Genomic DNA, 26,046 nt, shown 5'->3' on the forward strand with positions numbered 1-26,046 from the left:
CCAGCAGCACCATCATCACCAGCACCAGTACCAGCACCAGCAGCTCCACCAGCACCAGCAGCACCAGCACCAGCAGCACCAGCATTACCAGCACTAGCAGCACCAGCACCAGCAGCGCCAGCAGCAGCACCAGCAGCACCAGCACCAGCAGCACCAGCAACAGCACCAGTACCAGCAGCACCAGCAGCAGCACCAACAACCCCAGCACCATCACCAACAGTAGCACTAGCACCATCACCAGCACAAGCAACACCAGCACCAGCACAAGCACCACCAGCACCATCATTAGCAGTAGCATCAGCACCAGAAACAGCCGCACCAGCACCAATACCAGCACCAGTAGTACCACCTGCACCAGCACAAGCAGCACCAGCACCAGCAGCACCAGCACCAGCACCAGCAGCACTAGCAGCTGCACCAGCAGCACCAGCAACATCAGCAGCACCTGCACCAGCTGCACCAGCAGCAACACCAGCACCAGCACCAGTAACAGCAGCACCATCACCAGCACCTGCAGCACCTGCACCAGCAGCACCAGCACCAGCACCAGCACCAGCAGCACCAGCAACAGCACAAGTACCAACAGCACTAGCCTCAGCACTAGCACCAGCACCAGCACCAGCTTAAGCAACACCAGCACCAGAAGCACCAGCACCAGCAACAGCAGCACCAGCACCATCACCAGCAGTAGCACCAGCACCAGCAACAGCAGCACCAGCACCAATACCAGCACCAGCAGCACCACCCTGCACCAGCACCAGCACCAGTTGCACCAGCAGCAGCAGCACCAGCACCAGTAGCATTAGCAGCAACACCAGCACCAGTAGCATTAGCAGCAACACCAGCATCAGCACCAGCAGCACCAACACCAGCACCAGCACCATCACCTGCAATAGCACCAGCACCAGTACCAGCAGCACCAGCAGCACCAGCACCACCAGCACCAGCACCAGCAACAGCAGCACCAGCACCAGTACCAGCACCAGTAGCACCAGCAGTCCAAGCACCAGCACCAGCAGCACCAGCACCAGCACCAGTACCAGCACCAGCAGTCCAAGCACCAGCACCAGCAGCAGCACCAGCAACACCAGCACCAGCAGCACCACCAGCAGCAACCGCACCAGCACCAGCAGCACCAACAGCAGCAGCACCAGCTCTAACACCAGCACCAGCAGCACCAGCAGTACCAGCACCAACACCAGCAGCACAAGCTCCAGCAGCACCAGCAGGCGCACCAGCACCAGCAGCACCAGCAGGCGCACCAGCACCAGCAGGGCCAGAATATGCAGCACGAGCACCAGCAGCACCTGAAGATGCAGCACCAGCCTCAACACCAGCACCAGCAGCACCAGCACCAGCACCACTAGCACCAGCAGCATCAGCGCCAGCAGCACCAGCATCAACAGCACTAACAGCGGAACCAGCAGCACCAACAGTAGCACCAGCACCACCTGCACCAGCACCAGCAGCACCACCAGCACCAGCACCAGCACAATCACCAGCTGTAACACAAACACCAGCACAAGCAGCACCAGCACAAGTACCAGCAGCACCATCACCACCAGTACCAGTACCAACACCAGTACCAGCACCAGCAGCTCCACCAGCACCTGCACCAGCAGCGCCAGCCCCGACAGCACCAGCATCACCAGCACTAGCAGCAACAGCACCAGCAGCGCCAGCAGCAGCACCAGCAGGACCAGCAGCACCAGCAGCACCAGCAACAGCACCAGTACCAGCAGCACCACCAGCACCATTACCAGCAGTAGCACTAGCACCATCACCAGCACCACCAGCACCATCACCAGCAGTAGCACTAGCACCATCACCAGCACAAGCAACACCAGCACCAGCATCAGCACAAGCACCACCAGCACCATTACCAGCACCAGCTCCAGCACCAGCAGCACCAGCACAAGCACTAGCAACAGCAGCACCACCTGCACCAGCACAAGCAGCACCAGCACCAGCAGCACCAGCACCAGCACCAGCAGCACTAGCAGCTTCACCAGCAGCACCAACAGCACCTGCTCCAGCTGCACCAGCAGCACCAGCAGCACCTGCACCAGCTGCACCAGCAGCAACACCAGCACCAGCAGCACCATCAACATCACCAGTACCAGCACCAGCACCAGCAGCACAACCAACACCAGCAGCACAACCACCACCAGCACCACCACCAGCACAAGCAGCACCAGCACCAGTAACAGCAGCCCCATCACCACCACCAGCACCAACAACACCAGCACCACCAGCACCACCAGCACCAGTAGCACCAGCACCACCAGCAGTACCAGCACCACCAGCACCAGCACCAACAGCAGCACAAGCAACACCAGCACCTCCAGCACCAGCTCCAGCACCAGCAGCAGCACCAGCAGCACCAGCACTAGCAGCAGCCATACACCAGCAGCCATACACCAGCAGCAGCACCATCAGCACCAGCATCAGCACCAGCACCAGCACCAGGAGCACCAAAAGCAGCAGCACCAGCTCCAGCACCAGCAGCAGCATCAGCAGCACCAGCACTAGCAGCAGCCATACACCAGCAGCCATACACCAGCAGCAGCAACATCAACACCAGCAACAGCACCAGCACCAGCAGCAAAAGCAGCACCAGCACCAGCACTAGCAGCACCAGCACCAACACCAGCAGCACTATCATCACCAGCACCAGTACCAGCACCAGCAGCTCCACCAGCACCAGCACCAGCAGCACCAGCACCAGCAGCACCAGTATCACCAGCACTAGCAGCACCAGCACCAGCAGCGCCAGCAGCAGCACCAGCAGCACCAGCACCAGCACCAGCAGCACCAGCAACAGCACCAGTACCAGCAGCACCAGCAGCAGCACCAACAACCCCAGCACCATCATTAACAGTAGCACTAGCACCATCACCAGCACAAGCAACACCAGCCCCAGCACAAGCACCACCAGCACCATCATTAGCAGTAGCATCAGCACCAGAAACAGCCGCACCAGCACCAATACCAGCACCAGAAGCACCACCTGCACCAGCACAAGCAGCACCAGCACCAGCAGCACCAGCACCAGCACCAGCAGCACTAGCAGCTGCACCAGCAGCACCAGCAACATCAGCAGCACCTGCACCAGCTGCACCAGCAGCAACAACAGCACCAGCACCAGTAACAGCAGCACCATCACCAGCAACCGCAGCACCAGCACCAGCAGCACCAGCACCAGCAGCACCAGCAACAGCACAAGTACCAACAGCACTAGCCTCAGCACTAGCACCAGCACCAGCACCAGCTTAAGCAACACCAGCACCAGCACCAGAAGCACCAGCACCAGCACAGCACCATCACCAGCAGTAGCACCAGCACCAGCAACAGCAGCACCAGCACCAATACCAGCACCAGCAGCACCACCCTGCACCAGTACCAGCACCAGTTGCACCAGCAGCAGCAGCACCAGCACCAGTAGCATTAGCAGCAACACCAGCACCAGTAGCATTAGCAGCAACACCAGCATCAGCACCAGCAGCACCAACACCAGCACCAGCACCGTCACCTGCAATAGCACCAGCACCAGTACCAGCGGCACCAGCAGCACCAGCACCACCAGCACCAGCACCAGCAACAGCAGCACCAGCACCAGTACCAGCACCAGTAGCACCAGCAGTCCAAGCACCAGCACCAGCAGCACCAGCACCAGCACCAGCAGTCCAAGCACCAGCACCAGCAGCAGCACCAGCAACACCAGCACCAGCAGCACCATCAGCAGCAACCGCACCAGCACCAGCAGCACCAACAGCAGCAGCACCAGCTCTAACACCAGCACCAGCAGCACCAGCAGTACCAGCACCAGCACCAGCAGCACAAGCGCCAGCATCACCAGCACCAGCAGCACAAGCTCCAGCAGCACCAGCAGGCACACCAGCACCAGCAGCACCAGCAGGCGCACAAGCACCTGCAGGGCCAGAATATGCAGCACGAGCACCAGCAGCACCTGAAGATGCAGCACCAGCCTCAACACCAGCACCAGCAGCACCAGCACCAGCACCACTAGCACCAGCAGCATCAGCGTCAGCAGCACCAGCATCAGCAGCACTAACAGCGGAACCAGCAGCACCAGCAGCAGCACCAACAACCCCAGCACCATCACCAACAGTAGCACTAGCACCATCACCAACAGTAGCACTAGCACCATCACCAGCACAAGCAACACCAGCACCAGCACAAGCACCACCAGCACCATCATTAGCAGTAGCATCAGCACCAGAAACAGCCGCACCAGCACCAATACCAGCACCAGAAGCACCACCTGCACCAGCACAAGCAGCACCAGCACCAGCAGCACCAGCACCAGCACCAGCAGCACTAGCAGCTGCACCAGCAGCACCAGCAACATCAGCAGCACCTGCACCAGCTGCACCAGCAGCAACAACAGCACCAGCACCAGTAACAGCAGCACCATCACCAGCAACCGCAGCACCAGCACCAGCAGCACCAGCACCAGCAGCACCAGCAACAGCACAAGTACCAACAGCACTAGCCTCAGCACTAGCACCAGCACCAGCACCAGCTTAAGCAACACCAGCACCAGCACCAGAAGCACCAGCACCAGCACAGCACCATCACCAGCAGTAGCACCAGCACCAGCAACAGCAGCACCAGCACCAATACCAGCACCAGCAGCACCACCCTGCACCAGTACCAGCACCAGTTGCAGCAGCAGCAGCAGCACCAGCACCAGTAGCATTAGCAGCAACACCAGCACCAGTAGCATTAGCAGCAACACCAGCATCAGCACCAGCAGCACCAACACCAGCACCAGCACCGTCACCTGCAATAGCACCAGCACCAGTACCAGCGGCACCAGCAGCACCAGCACCACCAGCACCAGCACCAGCAACAGCAGCACCAGCACCAGTACCAGCACCAGTAGCACCAGCAGTCCAAGCACCAGCACCAGCAGCACCAGCACCAGCACCAGCAGTCCAAGCACCAGCACCAGCAGCAGCACCAGCAACACCAGCACCAGCAGCACCATCAGCAGCAACCGCACCAGCACCAGCAGCACCAACACCAGCACCAGCACCGTCACCTGCAATAGCACCAGCACCAGTACCAGCGGCACCAGCAGCACCAGCACCACCAGCACCAGCACCAGCAACAGCAGCACCAGCACCAGTACCAGCACCAGTAGCACCAGCAGTCCAAGCACCAGCACCAGCAGCACCAGCACCAGCACCAGCAGTCCAAGCACCAGCACCAGCAGCAGCACCAGCAACACCAGCACCAGCAGCACCATCAGCAGCAACCGCACCAGCACCAGCAGCACCAACAGCAGCAGCACCAGCTCTAACACCAGCACCAGCAGCACCAGCAGTACCAGCACCAGCACCAGCAGCACAAGCGCCAGCAGCACCAGCAGCACAAGCTCCAGCAGCACCAGCAGGCGCACCAGCACCAGCAGCACCAGCAGGCGCACAAGCACCTGCAGGGCCAGAATATGCAGCACGAGCACCAGCAGCACCTGAAGATGCAGCACCAGCCTCAACACCAGCACCAGCAGCACCAGCACCAGCACCACTAGCACCAGCAGCATCAGCGTCAGCAGCACCAGCATCAGCAGCACTAACAGCGGAACCAGCAGCACCAACAGTATCACCAGCACCACCTGCACCAGCACCACCTGCACCAGCACCAGCAGCACCACCAGCACCAGCACCAGCACAATCACCAGCTGTAACACAAACACCAGCACAATCACCAGCTGTAACACAATCACCAGCACAAGCAGCACCAGCACCAGCACCAGTACCAGCAGCACCATCACCACCAGTACCAGTACAAGCACCAGTACCAGCACCAGCAGCTCCACCAGCACCTGCACCAGCAGCGCCTGCCCCGACAGCACCAGCATCACCAGCACTAGCAGCAACAGCACCAGCAGCGCCAGCAGCAGCACCAGCAGGACCAGCAGCACCAGCATCACCAGCAACAGCACCAGTACCAGCAGCACCACCTGCACCATTACCAGCAGTAGCACTAGCACCATCACCAGCACCACCAGCACCATCACCAGCAGTAGCACTAGCACCATCACCAGCACAAGCAACACCAGCACCAGCACCAGCTCCAGCACCACCAGCACCATTACCAGCACCAGCTCCATCACCAGTAGCACCAGCACAAGCACTAGCAACAGCAGCACCACCTGCACCAGCACAAGCAGCACCAGCACCAGCAGCACCAGCACCAGCACCAGCAGCACTAGCAGCTTCACCAGCAGCACCAACAGCACCTGCACCAGCTGCACCAGCAGCACCAGCAGCACCTGCACCAGCTGCACCAGCAGCAACACCAGCAAAAGCAGCACCATCAACAGCACCAGTACCAGCACCAGCACCAGCAGCACAACCAACACCAGCAGCACAGCCAGCACCAGCACCACCACCAGCACCAGCACAAGCAGCACCAGTAACTGCAGCCCCATCACCACCACCAGCACCAACAACACCAGCACCACCAGCACCACCAGCACCAGTAGCACAAGCACCACCAGCAGTATCAGCACCACCAGCACCAGCACCAACAGCAGCACCAGCACCAGCACCTCCAGCACCAGCTCGCGCACCAACAGCCATACACCAGCAGCAGCACCATCAGCACCAGCAACAGCACCAGCACCAGCACCAGGAGCACCAAAAGCAGCAGCACCAGCTCCAGCACCAGCAGCAGCATCAGCAGCACCAGCACTAGCAGCAGCCATACACCAGCAGCCATACACCAGCAGCAGCAACATCAACACCATCAACAGCACCAGCACCAGCAGCAAAAGCAGCACCAGTACCAGCACCAGCAGCTCCACCAGCACCAGCAGCAGCAGCACCAGCACCAGCAGCACCAGTATCATCAGTACTAGCAGCACCAGCACCAGCAGCGCCAGCAGCAGCACCAGCAGCACCAGCACCAGCACCAGCAGCACCAGCAACAGCACCAGTACCAGCAGCACCAGCAGCAGCACCAACAACCCCAGCACCATCACCAACAGTAGCACTAGCACCATCACCAGCACAAGCAACACCAGCACCAGCACAAGCACCACCAGCACCATCATTAGCAGTAGCATCAGCACCAGAAACAGCCGTACCAGCACCGATACCAGCACCAGTAGCACCACCTGCACCAGCACAAGCAGCACCAGCACCAGCAGCACCAGCACCAGCAGCACTAGCAGCTGCACCAGCAGCACCAGCAACATCAGCAGCACCTGCACCAGCTGCACCAGCAGCAACACCAGCACCAGCACCATCACCAGTAACAGCAGCACCATCACCAGCACCCAGAAGCACCAGCACCAGCACCAGCAGCACCAGCAACAGCACAAGTACCAACAGCACTAGCCTCAGCACTAGCACCAGCACCAGCACCAGCTTAAGCAACACCAGCACCAGCACCAGAAGCACCAGCACCAGCACAGCACCATCACCAGCTGTAGCACCAGCACCAGCAACAGCAGCACCAGCACCAATACCAGCACCAGCAGCACCACCCTGCACCAGCACCAGCACCAGTTGCACCAGCAGCAGCAGCACCAGCACCAGTAGCATTAGCAGCAACGCCAGCACCAGTAGCATTAGCAGCAACACCAGCATCAGCACCAGCAGCACCAACACCAGCAACAGCACCATCACCTGCAATAGCACCAGCACCAGTACCAGCAGCACCAGCAGCACCAGCACCACCAGCACCAGTAGCACCAGCAGTCCAAGCACCAGCACCAGCAGCACCAGCACCAGCACCAGCAGCACCAGCAGTGCAAGCACGAGCACCAGCAGCAGCACCAGCAACACCAGCACCAGCAGCAGCACCAGCAGGAACCGCACCAGCACCAGCAGCACCAACAGCAGCAGCACCAGCTCTAACACCAGCACCAGCAGCACCAGCAGTACCAGCCCCAGCACCAGCATCACAAGCTCCAGCAGCACCAGCAGGCGCACCAGCACCAGCAGCACCAGCAGGCGCACCAGCACCAGCAGAGCCAGAATATACAGCACGAGCACCAGCAGCACCTGAAGATGCAGCACCAGCATCAGCAGCACCAGCCTCAACACCAGCACCAGCAGCACCAGCACCAGCACCACTAGCACCAGCAGCATCAGCGCCAGCAGCACCAGCATCAGCAGCACTAACAGCGGAACCAGCAGCACCAACAGTAGCACCAGCACCACCTGCACCAGCACCATCAGCACCACCAGCACCAGCACCAGCACAATCACCAGCTGTAACACAAACACCAGCACAATCACCAGCTGTAACACAAACACCAGCACAAGCAGCACCAGCACCAGCACCAGTACCAGCAGCACCATCACCACCAGTACCAGTACCAGCACCAGTACCAGCACCAGCAGCTCCACCAGCACCTGCATTAGCTGCACCAGCAGCAACACCAGCACCAGCAGCACCATCAACAGCACCAGTACCAGCACCAGCACCAGCAGCACAACCAGCACCAGCAGCACAACCAGCACCAGCACCACCACCAGCACCAGCACAAGCAGCACCAGCACCAGCACCCGCAGCACCAGCACCAGCAGCACCAGTAACAGCACCAGTACCAACAGCACCAGTCTCAGCACTAGCACCAGCACCACCACCAGCACCAGCATAAGCAACACCAGCACCAGCACCAGCAACACCAGCACCAGCCCAGCAGTAGCACCAGCAGTAGCACCAGCACCAGCAACAGCAGCACCAGCACCAGTTCCAGCACCAGCAGGACCACCCTGCACCAGCACCAGCACAAGCAGCACCAGCACCAGCACCAGCAGCACCAGCACTTGCAGCACTAGCAGCTCCACCAGCAGCACAAGCAGCAGCAGCACCAGCACCAGCAGCATTATCAGCCACACTAGCACCAGCACCAGCACTAGCTCCAGCAGCACCAACACCAGCACCAGCAGCACTAGCACCTGCAGCAACAGCAGCACTAGCACCTGCAGCAACAGCAGCACCAGTAGCACGAGCACCAGCTGCACCAGCCCCTGCAGCAGCACTAGCAGCAGCAGCGGAACCAGCAGCACCAACAGTAGCACCAGCACCACCAGCACCAGCTCCAGCATCAGCAATATGGAGCACCAGCACCAACACCATCAGCACCAGCACCAGCAGCACCAGCTCCAGCAGCACCAGAATATGCATCACTAGCACCAACATCAGCAGCACCAGTAGCACCAGCACCAGCAGCAACACAAGCAGATTAAGCACCAGCACCAGCAGCACTAGCACTAGCACCAGCAGCACCAGCACCAGCACTAGCAGCACCAGCACCAGCAGCATTATCAGCCACACTAGCACCAGCACCAGCACTAGCTCCAGCAGCACCAACACCAGCACCAGCAGCACTAGCACCTGCAGCAGCAGCAGCACCAGTAGCACGAGCACCAGCTGCACCAGCCCCTGCAGCAGCACTAGCAGCAGCAGCGGAACCAGCAGCACCAACAGTAGCACCAGCACCACCAGCACCAGCTCCAGCATCAGCAATATGGAGCACCAGCACCAACACCATCAGCACCAGCACCAGCAGCACCAGCTCCAGCAGCACCAGAATATGCATCACTAGCACCAACATCAGCAGCACCAGTAGCACCAGCACTAGCAGCAACACAAGCAGATTAAGCACCAGCACCAGCAGCACTAGCACTAGCACCAGCAGCACCAGCACCAGCACTAGCAGCACCAGCACTAGCAGCACCAGCACTAGCAGCACCAGCAGCAACAGCACCAGCACCAGCAGCACAAGCTCCAGCAGCACCAGCAGGCGCACCAGAACCAGCAGCACCAGCAGGCGCACCAGCACCAGCAGGCGCACCAGCACCAGCAGGCGCACCAGCACCAGCAGGGCCAGAATATGCAGCACGAGCACCAGCAGCACCTGAAGATGCAGCACCAGCCTCAACACCAGCAGCACCATCACCAGCACCATCACCAGCAGCACCAGCAACAGCAACAGCACCACCAACACCAGCACCAGCAGCATCAGCACCAGCACCACTAGCACCAGCAGCATCAGCGCCTGCAGCACCAGCATCAGCAGCAATAGCAGCGGAACAAGCAGCACCAACAGTAGCACCAGCACCACCAGCACCAGCACAACCAGCACCACCAGCACCAGCACCAGCAACAACAACAGCACAAGCAACACCAGCACCAGCATCAGCACCAGCATCAGCACCAGCACCAGCACCAGCACAATCACCAGCTGTAACACAAACACCAGCACAAGCAGCACCAGCACCAGCAGCTCCACCAGCACCTGCACCAGCAGCGCCAGCACCGACAGCACCAGCATCACCCGCACTAGCAGCAACAGCACCAGCAGCGCCAGCAGCAGCACCAGCACCAGCACCAGCAGCACCAGCAACAGCACCAGTACCAGCAGCACCAGCACCAACAACACCTGCATCAGCACCAGTAGCACCAGCACCACCAACAGCAGCACAGCACCAGCACCAGCAGTACCACCAGTACCAGCACAAGCAGCACCAGCACCTGCACCCGCAGCACCAGCACAATCAGCACCAGTAACTGCACTAGTACCAACAGCACCAGTCTCAGCACTAGCACCAGCACCAGCACCAGCATAAGCAACACCAGCACCAGCACCAGCAGCACCAGTACCAGCACAACACCATCACCAGCAGTAGCACCAGCACCAGCAACAGCAGCACCAGCACCAATTCCAGCACCAGCAGGACCACCCTGCACCAGCACCAGCACAAGCAGCACCAGCACCAGCAGCACGAGCACCTGCAGCACTAGCAGCTCCACCAGCAGCACTAGCACCAGAAGCATTATCAGCCACACCAGCACCAGCACCAGCAGCACCAACACCAGCACCAGCAGCACTAGCACCTGCAGCAACAGCAGCACCAGCACAAGCAGCACCAGCCCCTGCAGCAGCACTAGCATCAGCACCACCAGCAATAGCACCAGCACCAGGAGTACCAGCAACAGTAACACCAGCAGCCGCACCAGCACCAGCACAAGCAGCACCATCAACCGTACCAGCACCAGCAGCACCAGAATAAGCATCACTTGCACCAACATCAGCAGCACCAGTAGCACCAGCACCAGCAGCAACACAAGCAGCTTAAGCATCAGCACCAGCAGCACTAGCACTAACACCAGCAGCACCAGCATCAGCACCAGCACTATCACCATCAGTAGCAACAGCACCAGCACCAGCAGCACCAGCACCAGAAGCAGCACCAGCTGCATTAGCAGCGCCAGCACTAGCAGCACAAGCAGCAACAGCAGCACCAGTAGCACCAGCTCCAGCAGCACTAGTACCACCAGCAACAGCAGCACCAACACCAGCAGCACCAGCACCAGCAGCACCAGCATCAGCACCAGCACTATCACCAGCAGTAGCAACAGCACCAGCACCAGCAGCACCAGCACCAGAAGCAGCACCAGCAGCATCAGCAGCACCAGCAGCACAAGCAGCAACAGCAGCACCAGTACCACCAGCAACAGCAGCACCAACACCAGCAGCACCAGCACCAGCAGCACCAACAGCCGCACCAGCAGCACCAGCACCAGCAGCAATAGCAACAGCACCAGCACCACCAGCAGCACCAGCAGCAGCAGCAGCACCAGCACCAGCAGCATTAGCAGCCACATCAGCACCAGCAGCACCAACACCAGCACCAGCACCAGCGCCATCACCTGCATTAGCACCAGCACCAGCACCAGCAACACTAGCACCAGAAGCAGCACCAGCAGCACTAGCACCTATAGCAACAAATGCACCAGTAGCACCAGCAGCAGCAGCACCAGCCCCTGCAGTAGCACCAGCAGCAGCAGCACCAGCCCCTGCAGTAGCACCACAGCAGCAGCACCAGCACCAGCAGAACCAGCACCAGCCGCTCCTGCAGCCACACCAGCACTAGCAGTGCCTGAAGATGCAGCACCAGCACCAGCGGAACATGCAGCTTCAGCATCAGCAACACCAGCATCAGCACCAGCAGCACCATGACCAGCACCATGACTAGCAGCACCAGCAACAGCAGCAGCACCAACAGCACCAGCACCAGCAGCACCAGCACGAGAACCAGCAGCACTAGAACCACCAGCACCAGCAGCACCACCAGCACCAGCTCAAGCAGCACCAGCATCAGCGCCAGCGGCCCCAGCACTAGCAGCACCGGCACCAGCAGCAACTAGCAGCGGAAACAGCAGCACCAGCAGAAGCACCAGCACCACCGGCACCAGCAGCACCAACACCAGCACCACCAGCACCACCTGCACCAACAGCAGCTCAAGCAACACCAGCACCATGACCGGCTGTAGCACAAACACCAGCACCAGCAGCACCAGCAGCACCAGCAGCACAAGCAGCATAAGCACCAGCACCAGCAGCACGAGCACCTGCAGCACTAGCAGCTCCACCAGCAGCACTAGCACCAGAAGCATTATCAGCCACACCAGCACCAGCACCAGCAGCACCAACACCAGCACCAGCAGCACTAGCACCTGCAGCAACAGCAGCACCAGAAGCACCAGCACAAGCAGCACCAGCCCCTGCAGCAGCACTAGCATCAGCACCACCAGCAATAGCACCAGCACCAGGAGCACCAGCAACAGTAACACCAGCAGCCGCACCAGCACCAGCACAAGCAGCACCATCAACCGTACCAGCACCAGCAGCACCAGAATAAGCATCACTTGCACCAACATCAGCAGCACCAGTAGCACCAGCACCAGCAGCAACACAAGCAGCTTAAGCATCAGCACCAGCAGCACTAGCACTAACACCAGCAGCACCAGCATCAGCACCAGCACTATCACCATCAGTAGCAACAGCACCAGCACCAGCAGCACCAGCACCAGAAGCAGCACCATCTGCATTAGCAGCGCCAGCACTAGCAGCACAAGCAGCAACAGCAGCACCAGTAGCACCAGCTCCAGCAGCACTAGTACCACCAGCAAAAGCAGCACCAACACCAGCAGCACCAGCACCAGCAGCACCAGCATCAGCACCAGCACTATCACCAGCAGTAGCAACAGCACCAGCACCAGCAGCACCAGCACCAGAAGCAGCACCAGCTGCATCAGCAGCACCAGCAGCACAAGCAGCAACAGCAGCACCAGTACCACCAGCAACAGCAGCACCAACACCAGCAGCACCAGCACCAGCAGCACCAACAGCCGCACCAGCAGCACCAGCACCAGCAGCAATAGCAACAGCACCAGCACCACCAGCAGCACCAGCAGCAGCAGCAGCACCAGCACCAGCAGCATTAGCAGCCACATCAGCACCAGCAGCACCAACACCAGCACCAGCACCAGCGCCATCACCTGCATTAGCACCAGCACCAGCACCAGCACCAGCAACACTAGCACCAGAAGCAGCACCAGCAGCACTAGCACCTATAGCAACAAATGCACCAGTAGCACCAGCAGCAGCAGCACCAGCCCCTGCAGTAGCACCAGCAGCAGCAGCACCAGCCCCTGCAGTAGCACCACAGCAGCAGCACCAGCACCAGCAGAACCAGCACCAGCCGCTCCTGCAGCCACACCAGCACTAGCAGTGCCAGAAGATGCAGCACCAGCACCAGCGGAACATGCAGCTTCAGCATCAGCAACACCAGCATCAGCACCAGCAGCACCATGACCAGCACCATGACTAGCAGCACCAGCAACAGCAGCAGCACCAACAGCACCAGCACCAGCAGCACCAGCACGAGAACCAGCAGCACTAGAACCACCAGCACCAGCAGCACCACCAGCACCAGCTCAAGCAGCACCAGCATCAGCGCCAGCGGCCCCAGCACTAGCAGCACCGGCACCAGCAGCAACTAGCAGCGGAACCAGCAGCACCAGCAGAAGCACCAGCACCACCGGCACCAGCAGCACCAACACCAGCACCACCAGCACCACCTGCACCAACAGCAGCTCAAGCAACACCAGCACCAGCACCATGACCGGCTGTAGCACAAACACCAGCACCAGCAGCACCAGCAGCACCAGCAGCACAAGCAGCATAAGCACCAGCACCAGCAGCACGAGCACTAGCAGCTCCACCAGCAGCACTAGCACCAGAAGCATTATCAGCCACACCAGCACCAGCACCAGCAGCACCAACACCAGCACCAGCAGCACTAGCACCTGCAGCAACAGCAGCACCAGAAGCACCAGCACAAGCAGCACCAGCCCCTGCAGCAGCACTAGCATCAGCACCACCAGCAATAGCACCAGCACTAGGAGCACCAGCAACAGTAACACCAGCAGCCGCACCAGCACCAGCACAAGCAGCACCATCAACCGTACCAGCACCAGCAGCACCAGAATAAGCATCACTTGCACCAACATCAGCAGCACCAGTAGCACCAGCACCAGCAGCAACACAAGCAGCTTAAGCATCAGCACCAGCAGCACTAGCACTAACACCAGCAGCACCAGCATCAGCACCAGCACTATCACCATCAGTAGCAACAGCACCAGCACCAGCAGCACCAGCACCAGAAGCAGCACCATCTGCATTAGCAGCGCCAGCACTAGCAGCACAAGCAGCAACAGCAGCACCAGTAGCACCAGCTCCAGCAGCACTAGTACCACCAGCAACAGCAGCACCAACACCAGCAGCACCAGCACCAGCAGCACCAGCATCAGCACCAGCACTATCACCAGCAGTAGCAACAGCACCAGCACCAGCAGCACCAGCACCAGAAGCAGCACCAGCTGCATCAGCAGCACCAGCAGCACAAGCAGCAACAGCAGCACCAGTACCACCAGCAACAGCAGCACCAACACCAGCAGCACCAGCACCAGCAGCACCAACAGCCGCACCAGCAGCACCAGCACCAGCAGCAATAGCAACAGCACCAGCACCACCAGCAGCACCAGCAGCAGCAGCAGCAGCACCAGCACCAGCAGCATTAGCAGCCACATCAGCACCAGCAGCACCAACACCAGCACCAGCACCAGCGCCATCACCTGCATTAGCACCAGCACCAGCACCAGCAACACTAGCACCATAAGCAGCACCAGCAGCACTAGCACCTATAGCAACAGATGCACCAGTAGCACCAGCAGCAGCAGCACCAGCCCCTGCAGTAGCACCAGCAGCAGCAGCACCAGCCCCTGGAGTAGCACCACAGCAGCAGCACCAGCACCAGCAGAACCAGCACCAGCCGCTCCTGCAGCCACACCAGCACTAGCAGTGCCAGAAGATGCAGCACCAGCACCAGCGGAACATGCAGCTTCAGCATCAGCAACACCAGCATCAGCACCAGCAGCACCATGACCAGCACCATGACTAGCAGCACCAGCAACAGCAGCAGCACCAACAGCACCAGCACCAGCAGCACCAGCACGAGAACCAGCAGCACTAGAACCACTAGCACCAGCAGCACCACCAGCACCAGCTCAAGCAGCACCAGCATCAGCGCCAGCGGCCCCAGCACTAGCAGCACCGGCACCAGCAGCAACTAGCAGCGGAACCAGCAGCACCAGCAGAAGCACCAGCACCACCGGCACCAGCAGCACCAACACCAGCACCACCAGCACCACCTGCACCAACAGCAGCTCAAGCAACACCAGCACCAGCACCAGCACCAGCACCACCACCAGCAGCACCAGCACCATGACCGGCTGTAGCACAAACACCAGCACCAGCAGCACCAGCAGCACAAGCAGCATAAGCACCAGCCCCAGCAGCACCAGCTCTAGCAGCACCAGCACCAGCACCAGCACCAGCAGCACCAGTTCCAGCAGCAGCACCAGTTCCAGCAGCAGCACCAGCAGCACCAGCAATAGCAGCACCAGCACTAGCAGCACCAGCACCAGCAGCACCAGCACCAGAACCAGCAGAAGCACCAGCACCAGCAGCACCAGCATCACGAGTACCAGCTGCACCAGCACAAGCAGCGCCAGGAGCAGCACAAGCAACCAGCACCTGCAGCACCAACAACGGCACCAGCATCAGCAGCACTATCACCAGCACCAGCACTATCACCAGCAGCACCAACACCAGCAGCACCAGCACCAGCACCAGCAGCACCAGCCGCACCAGCAGCCGCCCCAGCAGCCGCACCAGCATCAGCAGCACCAGAAGAAGCAGCACCAGCATCAGCACCAGAACCAGCAGCAGGACCTGCAGCACCAGCAGCTGGCCCTGCAGCACCAGCAGCACCAACACCAGCAGCAACATCACCAGTACCAGCAGCATCATCACCACCAGCACCAGCTCCAGCATCCGCAGCACCAGCACAAGCAGCACCATCACCAGCACCCACAGTAACCAGGAGCACCAGCACCAGAAGCTCACGCATCACCAGCACCAGGAGCACCAGCAACAGTAACACCAGCAGCCGCACCAGCACCAGCACCAACAGCACCAGAATATGCAGCACCAGAACCAACACCATCAGCACCAGCACCAGCAGCACCAGCACCAGCAGCACCAGCACTAGCACCAGCAGCACCAGCACCAGCAGCACCAGCATCAGCAGCACCATCAACCGTACCAGCACCAGCAGCACCAGAATAAGCATCACTAGCACCAACATCAGCAGGTCCAGTAGCACCAGCACCAGCAGCAACACAAGCAGCTTAAGCACTAGCACCAGCAGCACTAGCACTAGCACCAGCAGCACCAGCACCAGCAGCACCAGCATCAGCACCAGCACTATCACCATCAGTAGCAACAGCACCAGCACCAGCAGCACCTGCACCAGAAACAGCACCAGCACTAGCCGCACTAGCAGCAACAGCAGCACCAGTAGCACCAGCTCCAGCAGCACCAGTACCACCAGCAGCAGCAGCACCAACACCAGCAGCACCAGCACCAGCAGCACCAGCACCAGCAGCACCAGCACCAGCACCAACAGCACCAGCACCACCAGCACCAGCAGCACCAGCACCAGCAGCACCAGCACCAGCACCAGCAGCACCAGCCCTGCACCAGCACTATCACTAACACCACCAGCACCATCACCAGCAGTAGCACAAGCACCAGAACCAGCAGCACCATCACCATCTTCAGCAGTAGCACCAGCACCAGCACCAACATCAGCAGCATTAGCAATACCAGCACCAGCACCAGCAGGAAAAACACCAGCAGCACGAGCAGGCGCACCAGCACCAGCAGCGCCAGAATATGCAGCACCAGCACCAGCAACACCAGAAGATGCAGCACCAGCATCAGCAGCACCAGCCTCAGCACCAGCAGCACCATCACCAGCACCACCAGCAACAGCAGCACCACCACCAGCATCAGCACCAGCACCACCATCAGCACCAGCACCAACAGCCCTACCAGCACCCCCAGCACCAGTACCAACAGCAGCACAAACAACACCAGCACCAGCAGCACCAGCTCCAGCACCAGCAGCAGCATCAGCAGCAGCATCAGCAGCACCAGTACCTGCACCAGCAGCACTAGCACCAGCACCAGCAGCACCAGCAGCATCAGCGCCAGCAGCACCAGCACCTACAGCACTAGCAGCTCCACCAGCAGCACCAGCAGCAGCAGCAGCACCAGCACCAGCAGCATTAGCAGCCACATCAGCACCAACACCAGCACCAGCACCATCACCTGCATTAGCACCAGCACCAGCATCAGCAACACCAGCACCAGAAGCAGCACCAGCAGCACTAGCACCTATAGCAACAGCTGCACCAGTAGCACCAGCAGCACCAGCACCAGCAGAACCAGCACCAGCCGCTCCTGCAGCCGCACCAGCACCAGCAGTGCCAGAAGATGCAGCACCAGCACCAGCAGCACCAGCATCAGCACCAGCAGCACCATGACCAGCACCACCAGCACCCGCACCACCAGCACCAGCACCAGCAGCACCAGCACGAGAACCAGCAGCACTATAACCAGCAGCACAAGCAGCACCACCAGCACCAGCTTAAGCAGCACCAGCATCAGCACCAGTGGCACCAGCACTAGCAGCATCAGCACCAGCAGCACCGGCACTTGCAGCAACTAACAGCGGAACCAGCAGCACCAGCAGAAGCACCAGCACCACCGGCACCAGCAGCACCAACACCAACACCACCAGCACCACCTGCACCAGCACCAACAGCAGCTCAAGCAACACCAGCACCAGCACCAGCCCCAGCAGCACCAGCACCATGACCAGCTGTAGCACAAGCAGCATAAGCACCAGCCCCAGTAGCACCAGCTCTAGCAGCACCAGCACCAGCACCAGCAGCACCAGTTCCAGCAGCAGCACCAGCAATAGCAGCACCAGCACCAGCAATAGCAGCAGCACCAGCACCAGCAGCACCAGCATCACGAGTACCAGCAGCACCAGCACAAGCAGCGCCAGGAGCAGCACAAGCAACCAGCACCTGCGGCACCAACAACGGCATCAGCATCAGCAGCACTATCACCAGCACCAGCACTATCACCAGCACCACCATCACCAGCAGTAGCACCAGCACCAGAACCAGCAGCAGGACCTGCAGCACCAGCAGCACCAACACCAGCAGCACCAGCACCAGCACCAGCAGCACCAGCCGCACCAGCAGCCGCCCCAGCAGCCGCACCAGCATCAGCAGCACCAGAAGAAGCAGCACCAGCATCAGCACCAGAACCAGCAGCAGGACCTGCAGCACCAGCAGCTGGCCCTGCAGCACCAGCAGCACCAACACCAGCAGCAACAGCACCAGTACCAGCAGCATCATCACCACCAGCACCAGCTCCAGCATCCGCAGCACCAGCACAAGCAGCACCATCACCAGCACCCACAGTAACCAGGAGCACCAGCACCAGAAGCTCACGCATCACCAGCACCAGGAGCACCAGCAACAGTAACACCAGCAGCCGCACCAGCACCAGCACCAACAGCACCAGAATATGCAGCACCAGCACCAACACCATCAGCACCAGCACCAGCAGCACCAGCACCAGCAGCACCAGCACTAGCACCAGCACCAGCCGCACCAGCACCAGCAGCACCATCAACCGTACCAGCACCAGCAGCACCAGAATAAGCATCACTAGCACCAACATCAGCAGCACCAGTAGCATCAGCACCAGCAGCAACACAAGCAGCTTAAGCACTAGCACCAGCAGCACTAGCACTAGCACCAGCAGCACCAGCACCAGCAGCACCAGCATCAGCACCAGCACTATCACCATCAGTAGCAACAGCACCAGCACCAGCAGCACCAGCACCAGAAGCAGCACCAGCTGCATCAGCAGCGCCAGCACTAGCCGCACAAGCAGCAACAACAGCACCAGTAGCACCAGCTCCAGCAGCACCAGTACCACCAGCAGCAGCAGCACCAACACCAGCAGCACCAGCACCAGCAGCACCAGCACCAGCACCACCAGCACCAGCACCACCAGCACCAGCAGCACCAGCACCAGCAGCACCAGCAACAGCAACAGCACCAGCAGCACCAGCCCTGCACCAGCACTATCACCAACACCACCAGCACCATCACCAGCAGTAGCACAAGCACCAGAACCAGCAGCACCATCACCATCTTCAGCAGTAGCACCAGCACCAACATCAGCAGCACCAGCAGTACCAGCACCAGCACCAGCAGGAAAAACACCAGCAGCACCAGCAGGCGCACCAGCACCAGCAGCGCCAGAATATGCAGCACCAGCACCAGCAACACCAGAAGATGCAGCACCAGCATCAGCAGCACCAGCCTCAGCACCAGCAGCACCATCACCAGCACCATCACCAGCACCACCAGCAACAGCAGCAGCACCACCAGCATCAGCACCAGCACCACCATCAGCACCAGCAATAACAGCCCTACCAGCACCCCCAGCACCAGTACCAACAGCAGCACAAACAACACCAGCACCAGCAGCACCAGCTCCAGCACCAGCAGCAGCATCAGCAGCAGCATCAGCAGCACCAGTACCTGCACCAGCAGCACTAGCACCAGCACCAGCAGCACCAGCAGCATCAGCGCCAGCAGCACCAGCACCTACAGCACTAGCAGCTCCACCAGCAGCACCAGCAGCAGCAGCAGCACCAGCACCAGCAGCATTAGCAGCCACATCAGCACCAACACCAGCACCAGCACCATCACCTGCATTAGCACCAGCACCAGCATCAGCAACACCAGCACCAGAAGCAGCACCAGCAGCACTAGCACCTATAGCAACAGCTGCACCAGTAGCACCAGCAGCCCCAGCACCAGCAGAACCAGCACCAGCCGCTCCTGCAGCCGCACCAGCACCAGCAGTGCCAGAAGATGCAGCACCAGCACCAGCAGCACCAGCAGCACCATGACCAGCACCACCAGCACCCGCACCACCAGCACCAGCACCAGCAGTACCAGCACCAGAACCAGCAGCACTATAACCAGCAGCACAAGCAGCACCACCAGCACCAGCTTAAGCAGCACCAGCATCAGCACCAGTGGCACCAGCACTAGCAGCATCAGCACCAGCAGCGCCGGCACTTGCAGCAACTAACAGCGGAACCAGCAGCACCAGCAGAAGCACCAGCACCACCGGCACCAGCAACACCAACACCAGCACCACCTGCACCAGCACCACCGGCACCAGCAGCACCAACACCAGCACCACCAGCACCACCTGCACCAGCACCAACAGCAGCTCAAGCAACACCAGCACCAGCACCAGCCCCAGCAGCACCAGCACCATGACCAGCTGTAGCACAAGCAGCATAAGCACCAGCCCCAGTAGCACCAGCTCTAGCAGCACCAGCACCAGCACCAGCAGCACCAGTTCCCGCAGCAGCACCAGCACCAGCAATAGCAGCAGCACCAGCACCAGCAGCACCAGCATCACGAGTACCAGCAGCACCAGCACAAGCAGCGCCAGGAGCAGCACAAGCAACCAGCACCTGCGGCACCAACAACGGCACCAGCATCAGCAGCACTATCACCAGCACCAGCACTATCACCAGCACCACCATCACCAGCAGTAGCACCAGCACCAGCACCAGAACCAGCAGCAGGACCTGCAGCACCAGCAGCACCAACACCAGCAGCACCAGCACCAGCACCAGCAGCACCAGCCGCACCAGCAGCCGCCCCAGCAGCCGCACCAGCAGCCGCCCCAGCAGCCGCACCAGCATCAGCAGCACCAGAAGAAGCAGCACCAGCATCAGCACCAGAACCAGCAGCAGGACCTGCAGCACCAGCAGCTGGCCCTGCAGCACCAGCAGCACCAACACCAGCAGCAACAGCACCAGTACCAGCAGCATCATCACCACCAGCACCAGCTCCAGCATCCGCAGCACCAGCACAAGCAGGACCATCACCAACACCCACAGTAACCAGCAGCACCAGCACCAGAAGCTCACGCATCACCAGCACCAGCAGCACCAGCACTAGCAGCACCAGCACCAGCATCAGCACGAGCACTATCACCAGCAGTAGCAACAGCACCAGCACCAGCAGCACCAGCACAAGAAGCAGCGCCAGCTGCATCAGCAGCACCAGCAGCACCATCATCAGCAGCACTAGCAGCGTCACAAGCAGCACCAGCACCACCAGCACCAGCAGCAACAGCACCACCAGCACCAGCACCAGCACCACCAGCACCAGCACCAGCAACAACAACAGCACAAGCAACACCAGCACCAGCACCAGCACCTGAACCAGCTGTTACACAAACACCAGCACCAGCAGCACCAGCACCAGCAGCACCAGAGGAAGCAGCACCAGCACAAGCAACACCAGCACAAGCACCACCAGCACCATCAGCACCATCACCAGCAGCACCAGCAGCACCAGCACCAGCACCAGCACCAGCAACAGCAGCACCAGCACCAGTACCAGCACCAGTAGCACCACCTGCACCAGCAGCACCAGCAGCAACACCAGCACCTGCACCAGCAGCACCAGCAGCACCTGGACCAGCTGCACCAGCAGCAACACCAGCATCAGCACCAGCAGCACCAGCACCAGCACCATTACCAGCAGTAGCACCAGCACCAGTATCACCAGCACCAGAAGCAGCACCAGCAGCACCACAGCACTAGCACCAGCACCAGCAGCAGCACCAGCAGCACCAGAAGCAGCACCAGCAGCAACAGCACCAGCACCAGCAGCATCAACACTAGCAGCACCAGCACTAGCACCAGCAGCACCAGCACCAGCAGGCGTACCAGCAGCACTAGCAGGCGCACCAGCACCAGCAGCACCAGCAGGCGCACCAGCAGCACCAGCAGGCGCACCAGCAGGGCCAGAAGATGCAGCACCAGAAGATGCAGCACCAGCCTCAGCACCAGCAGCACCATCACCAGCACCATCACCAGCAGCACCAGCATCAGCAACAGCACCACCAACACCAGCACCAGCAGCACCAGCAGCACCAGCACCACTAGCACCAGCAGCATCAGCGCCAGCAGCACGAGCATCAGCAGCACTAGCAGCGGAACAAGCAGCACCAACACAAGCACCAACACCACGAGCACCAGCACCACCAGCACCAGTACCAGCAGCACCAGAACCAGCATCAACCACCCCAGCACCAGCACCACCAACAGCAGCACAGCACCATCACCAGCAGTAGCACTAGCACCATCACCAGCACAAGCAACACCAGCACCAACACCACCACAAGCACCTCCAGCACCATCACCAGCAGTAGCACCACCACCAGCACCAGCTCCAGCATCAGCACCAGCAACAGCAGCACCAGCACCAGTACCAGCACCATTACACCAGCTGCACCAGCACCAGCAGCACCAGCACCAGCACCAGCAGCACTAGCAGCTGCACCAGCAGCACCAGCAGCAACACCAGCACCAGCACCAGCAGAACCAGCAGCACCTGCACCAGCCTCACCAGCAGCACCACCAGCACCAGTAAGAGCAGCACCATCACCAGCACCAGCACCCGCGGCACCAGCACCAGCAGCACCAGCACCAGCAGCACCAGCAACAGCACCAGTACCAACAGCACCAGCACAGCACCATCACCAGCAGTAGCACCAGCACCAGCAGCAGCAGCACCAGCACCATTACTAGCACCAGCAGCACCACTCTGCACCAGCACCAGCACCACCCTGCACCAGCACCAGCACCAGCAGCACCCGCACCTGAAGCACTAGCAGCTCCACCAGTAGCACGAGCAGCAGCAGCACCAGCAGCACCAGCACCAGCACCACCAGCATCAGCAGCACCAGCACCACCAGCACCAGCACCACCATCAGCACCAGCACCAACAGCCCTACCAGCACCCCCAGCATAAGTACCAACAGCAGCACAAACAACACCAGCATCAGCAGCACCAGCACCTGCAGCACCAGCAGCACCAGCAGCAAATGCACCAACAGCAGCACCAGGAACAGCACCAGCACAAGTACCAGGAGCTCCAAAACCATCAGCACCAGCAGCCGCATCAGCAGCACCAGAGGAAGCGGCACCAGCACAAGCAACACCACCACCAGCACCAGCACAAGCACCACCAGCACTATCAGCACCATCACCAGCAGCACCAGTAGCACCAGCAGCACCAGCAGCACCAGCACCAGCACCAGCAACAGCAGCACCAGCACCAGTACCAGCACCAGAAGCACCACCTGCACCAGCAGTACCAGCAGCAACACCAGCACCAGCACCAGCAGCACCAGCAGCACCTGGACCAGCTGCACCAGCAGCAACACCAGCACCAGCACCAGCAGCATCAGCACCATCACCAGCAGTAGCACCAGCACCAGTAGCACCAGCACTAGAAGCAGCACCAGCAGCACCACAGCACTAGCACCAGCACCAGCACCAGCACCAGCAGCACCAGAAGCAGCACCAGCAGCAACAGCACCAGCAGCATCAACACCAGCAGCACCAGCACTAGCACCAGCAGCACCAGCACCAGCAGGTGCACCAGCAGCACCAGCAGGCACACCAGCATCAGCAGGCGCACCAGCACTAGCAGGGCCAGAATATGCAGCACGAGCCCAAGCAGCACCAACACCAGCAACACCAGCACCAGCAGCACCAGCAGTACCAGCACCAGCACCAGCAGCACAAGCACCACCAGCACCAACAGGCGCACCAGCACCGGCAGCACCAGCAGGCGCACCAGCACCAGCCGGGCCAGAATATGCAGCACGAGCACCAGCAGCACCAGAAGATGCAGCACCAGAAGATGCAGCACCAGCCTCAGCACCAGCAGCACCATCACCAGCACCATCACCAGCAGCACCAGCAACAGCAACAGCCCCACCAAAACCAGCACCAGCAGCACCAGCAGCACCAGCAGCACCAGCACCACTAGCACCAGCAGCATCAGCGCCAGCAGCACGAGCATCAGCAGCACTAGCAGCGGAACAAGCAGCACCAACAGCAGCACCAGCACCACTAGCACCAGCACCAGCAGCGCCATCACCGACAGCATCAGCATCACCAGCACTAGCAGCAACAGCACCAGCAGCGCCAGCAGCACCCGCACCAGCACCAGCAGCACCAGCAACAGCACCAATACCAACAGCACCAGCACCAGCACCAACAACACCTGCACCAGCACCAGCACCATCACCAGCACAAGCAACACCAGCACCAGCACCACCAACTGCAGCACAGCACCATCACCAGCACCACCAGCACCATTACCAGCACCAGCAAGAGCAGCACCAGCCCCAGTACCAGCACCAGTAGCACCACCTGCACCAGCACAAGCAGCACCAGCACCAGCAGCACCAGCACAAGCAGCACTAGCAGCGTCACAAGCAGCACCAGCACCACCAGAGTAGTAGGGATGGCAGTCCAGCGGCTCCTTTTTTTTTTTGGGAGAGGACCCCTGTGGACTGCGCAGTCCACAGGCTCCTTTTTTTTCTGGGAGAAAAAAGGGCCCCTGGACTGCCAGGGTTTTCAGGCGAATTTGGCTAGTCACAGATTTGGAATTAAGGAATTCTTATGAGGGAGTAATTTCTGAGATTTTAGAGGTTTGTTAAGCGTTCTTATGATGAAAATAATGTCATAGAAGTTTGTTAAGAGATCTGGGAAAAAAAGGGCTCCTGGACTGCCAGGGTTTTCAGGTGAATTTGGGGAGTCACAGATTTGGAATTAGGGAATTCTTATAATGAAAAATAATGTCATACGAGTTTGTTAAAGTTCTTATGAGAAAAATAATTTCCGAGACATAGAAGTTTGTTAAGGCCTTATGGGACAAATTCAAGTAACGTATGTAGCTCTTTAGGGCTTCCAGGAGAACTCTACGGACATGTTTTACATGTTTTCAACTTACAAAATCGTCTATGTAAGCCTTAGTTATTCATATAAATTTAGAAAATCACCTGTGTAAGTAATAGTTTTCAGGGTTTCGTACATCACACCCCCCTCCCTCCCCCCTTACCTCGCAATCTCTCGCGTCACCTTTATTTACCTTACGCCCGGCCAGCCAGTCGGCTCTTATCTTATCTTATCTTCTTCATAATATCTGGACCGTCCCTCCTCTCTCTCTCTCTCTCCTTTCATTCAGTTCAGTTCAACTATTTTCCAACATCGTGTGTTTTCTCCTTTCATTAAGCAAGTCAGTTTTTACACAAATAAATCGCGTTAGTAAGCAAGTTCTAGCTCACGTTCCCCCACCTTAGTCCCCTGTCGTATAATGAATACTATCATTCCAATCCCTCTAAAATTTAAAAATAATCATATTTCAAACGTAGTTCAATACAGTAATTTAGTTACCAAGCTCCAGCGCTTGTCCTCCGCCTTAGCTCTCTCTCGTATCTTCGTTAGTAACAGTCCAATTTCCCTGAAATTTTTACCCTCTGTTTTTCAGACACCGTAAATAAAATCAAGTCAGTTATCGAGCTCCAGCTCTCGTCCCCGCCTTAGTTCTCCTTCGTATCTTTGTAAATAACCCATCAATTTCCCTGAAATTTTTACCCTCTGTATTTCAGACATAGTAAATATGAAGTAAACAATTATAAAACTCTAGCTCTTGTCCTCTGTCCAAGTTCACTCCTGTAAATTCAGTACTCTCAGTCCAAATCCCCCTGAGATTTAAACACCCAACTACATTTTCAGACATAGTAAATAAAAACCAGTTCAGTTATCAAGTTTCAACTCTTGTGCCCCAGCTTAGTTCATTTTGTACAAGTTCTTTATT

General features: G+C 59.4%; 1 protein-coding gene across 1 annotated transcript in view; it reads right to left on the bottom strand.

Annotated features, from left to right (window-relative positions):
• LOC138361310 (NADH-ubiquinone oxidoreductase chain 5-like) overlaps positions 1–11,253 on the bottom strand; it is a 31,257-nt gene extending 20,004 nt beyond the window's left edge. Inside the window, exons 1-5 of the mRNA XM_069320676.1 lie at positions 10,741–11,253; positions 7,944–8,252; positions 5,393–6,184; positions 3,857–4,348; positions 1,209–1,502 (exon numbers count right to left, since the gene is read on the bottom strand). Of these exons, the coding sequence (XP_069176777.1) occupies positions 1,209–1,502; positions 3,857–4,348; positions 5,393–6,184; positions 7,944–8,252; positions 10,741–11,253 (2,400 nt within the window). The remainder of the gene's footprint in view (positions 1–1,208; positions 1,503–3,856; positions 4,349–5,392; positions 6,185–7,943; positions 8,253–10,740) is intronic.
• Between the last annotated feature and the right edge of the window lie 14,793 nt (positions 11,254–26,046).

The sequence above is a fragment of the Procambarus clarkii genome, unplaced genomic scaffold (genome assembly GCF_040958095.1).
Source record: "Procambarus clarkii isolate CNS0578487 unplaced genomic scaffold, FALCON_Pclarkii_2.0 HiC_scaffold_306, whole genome shotgun sequence".
Taxonomy (NCBI): domain Eukaryota; kingdom Metazoa; phylum Arthropoda; class Malacostraca; order Decapoda; family Cambaridae; genus Procambarus; species Procambarus clarkii.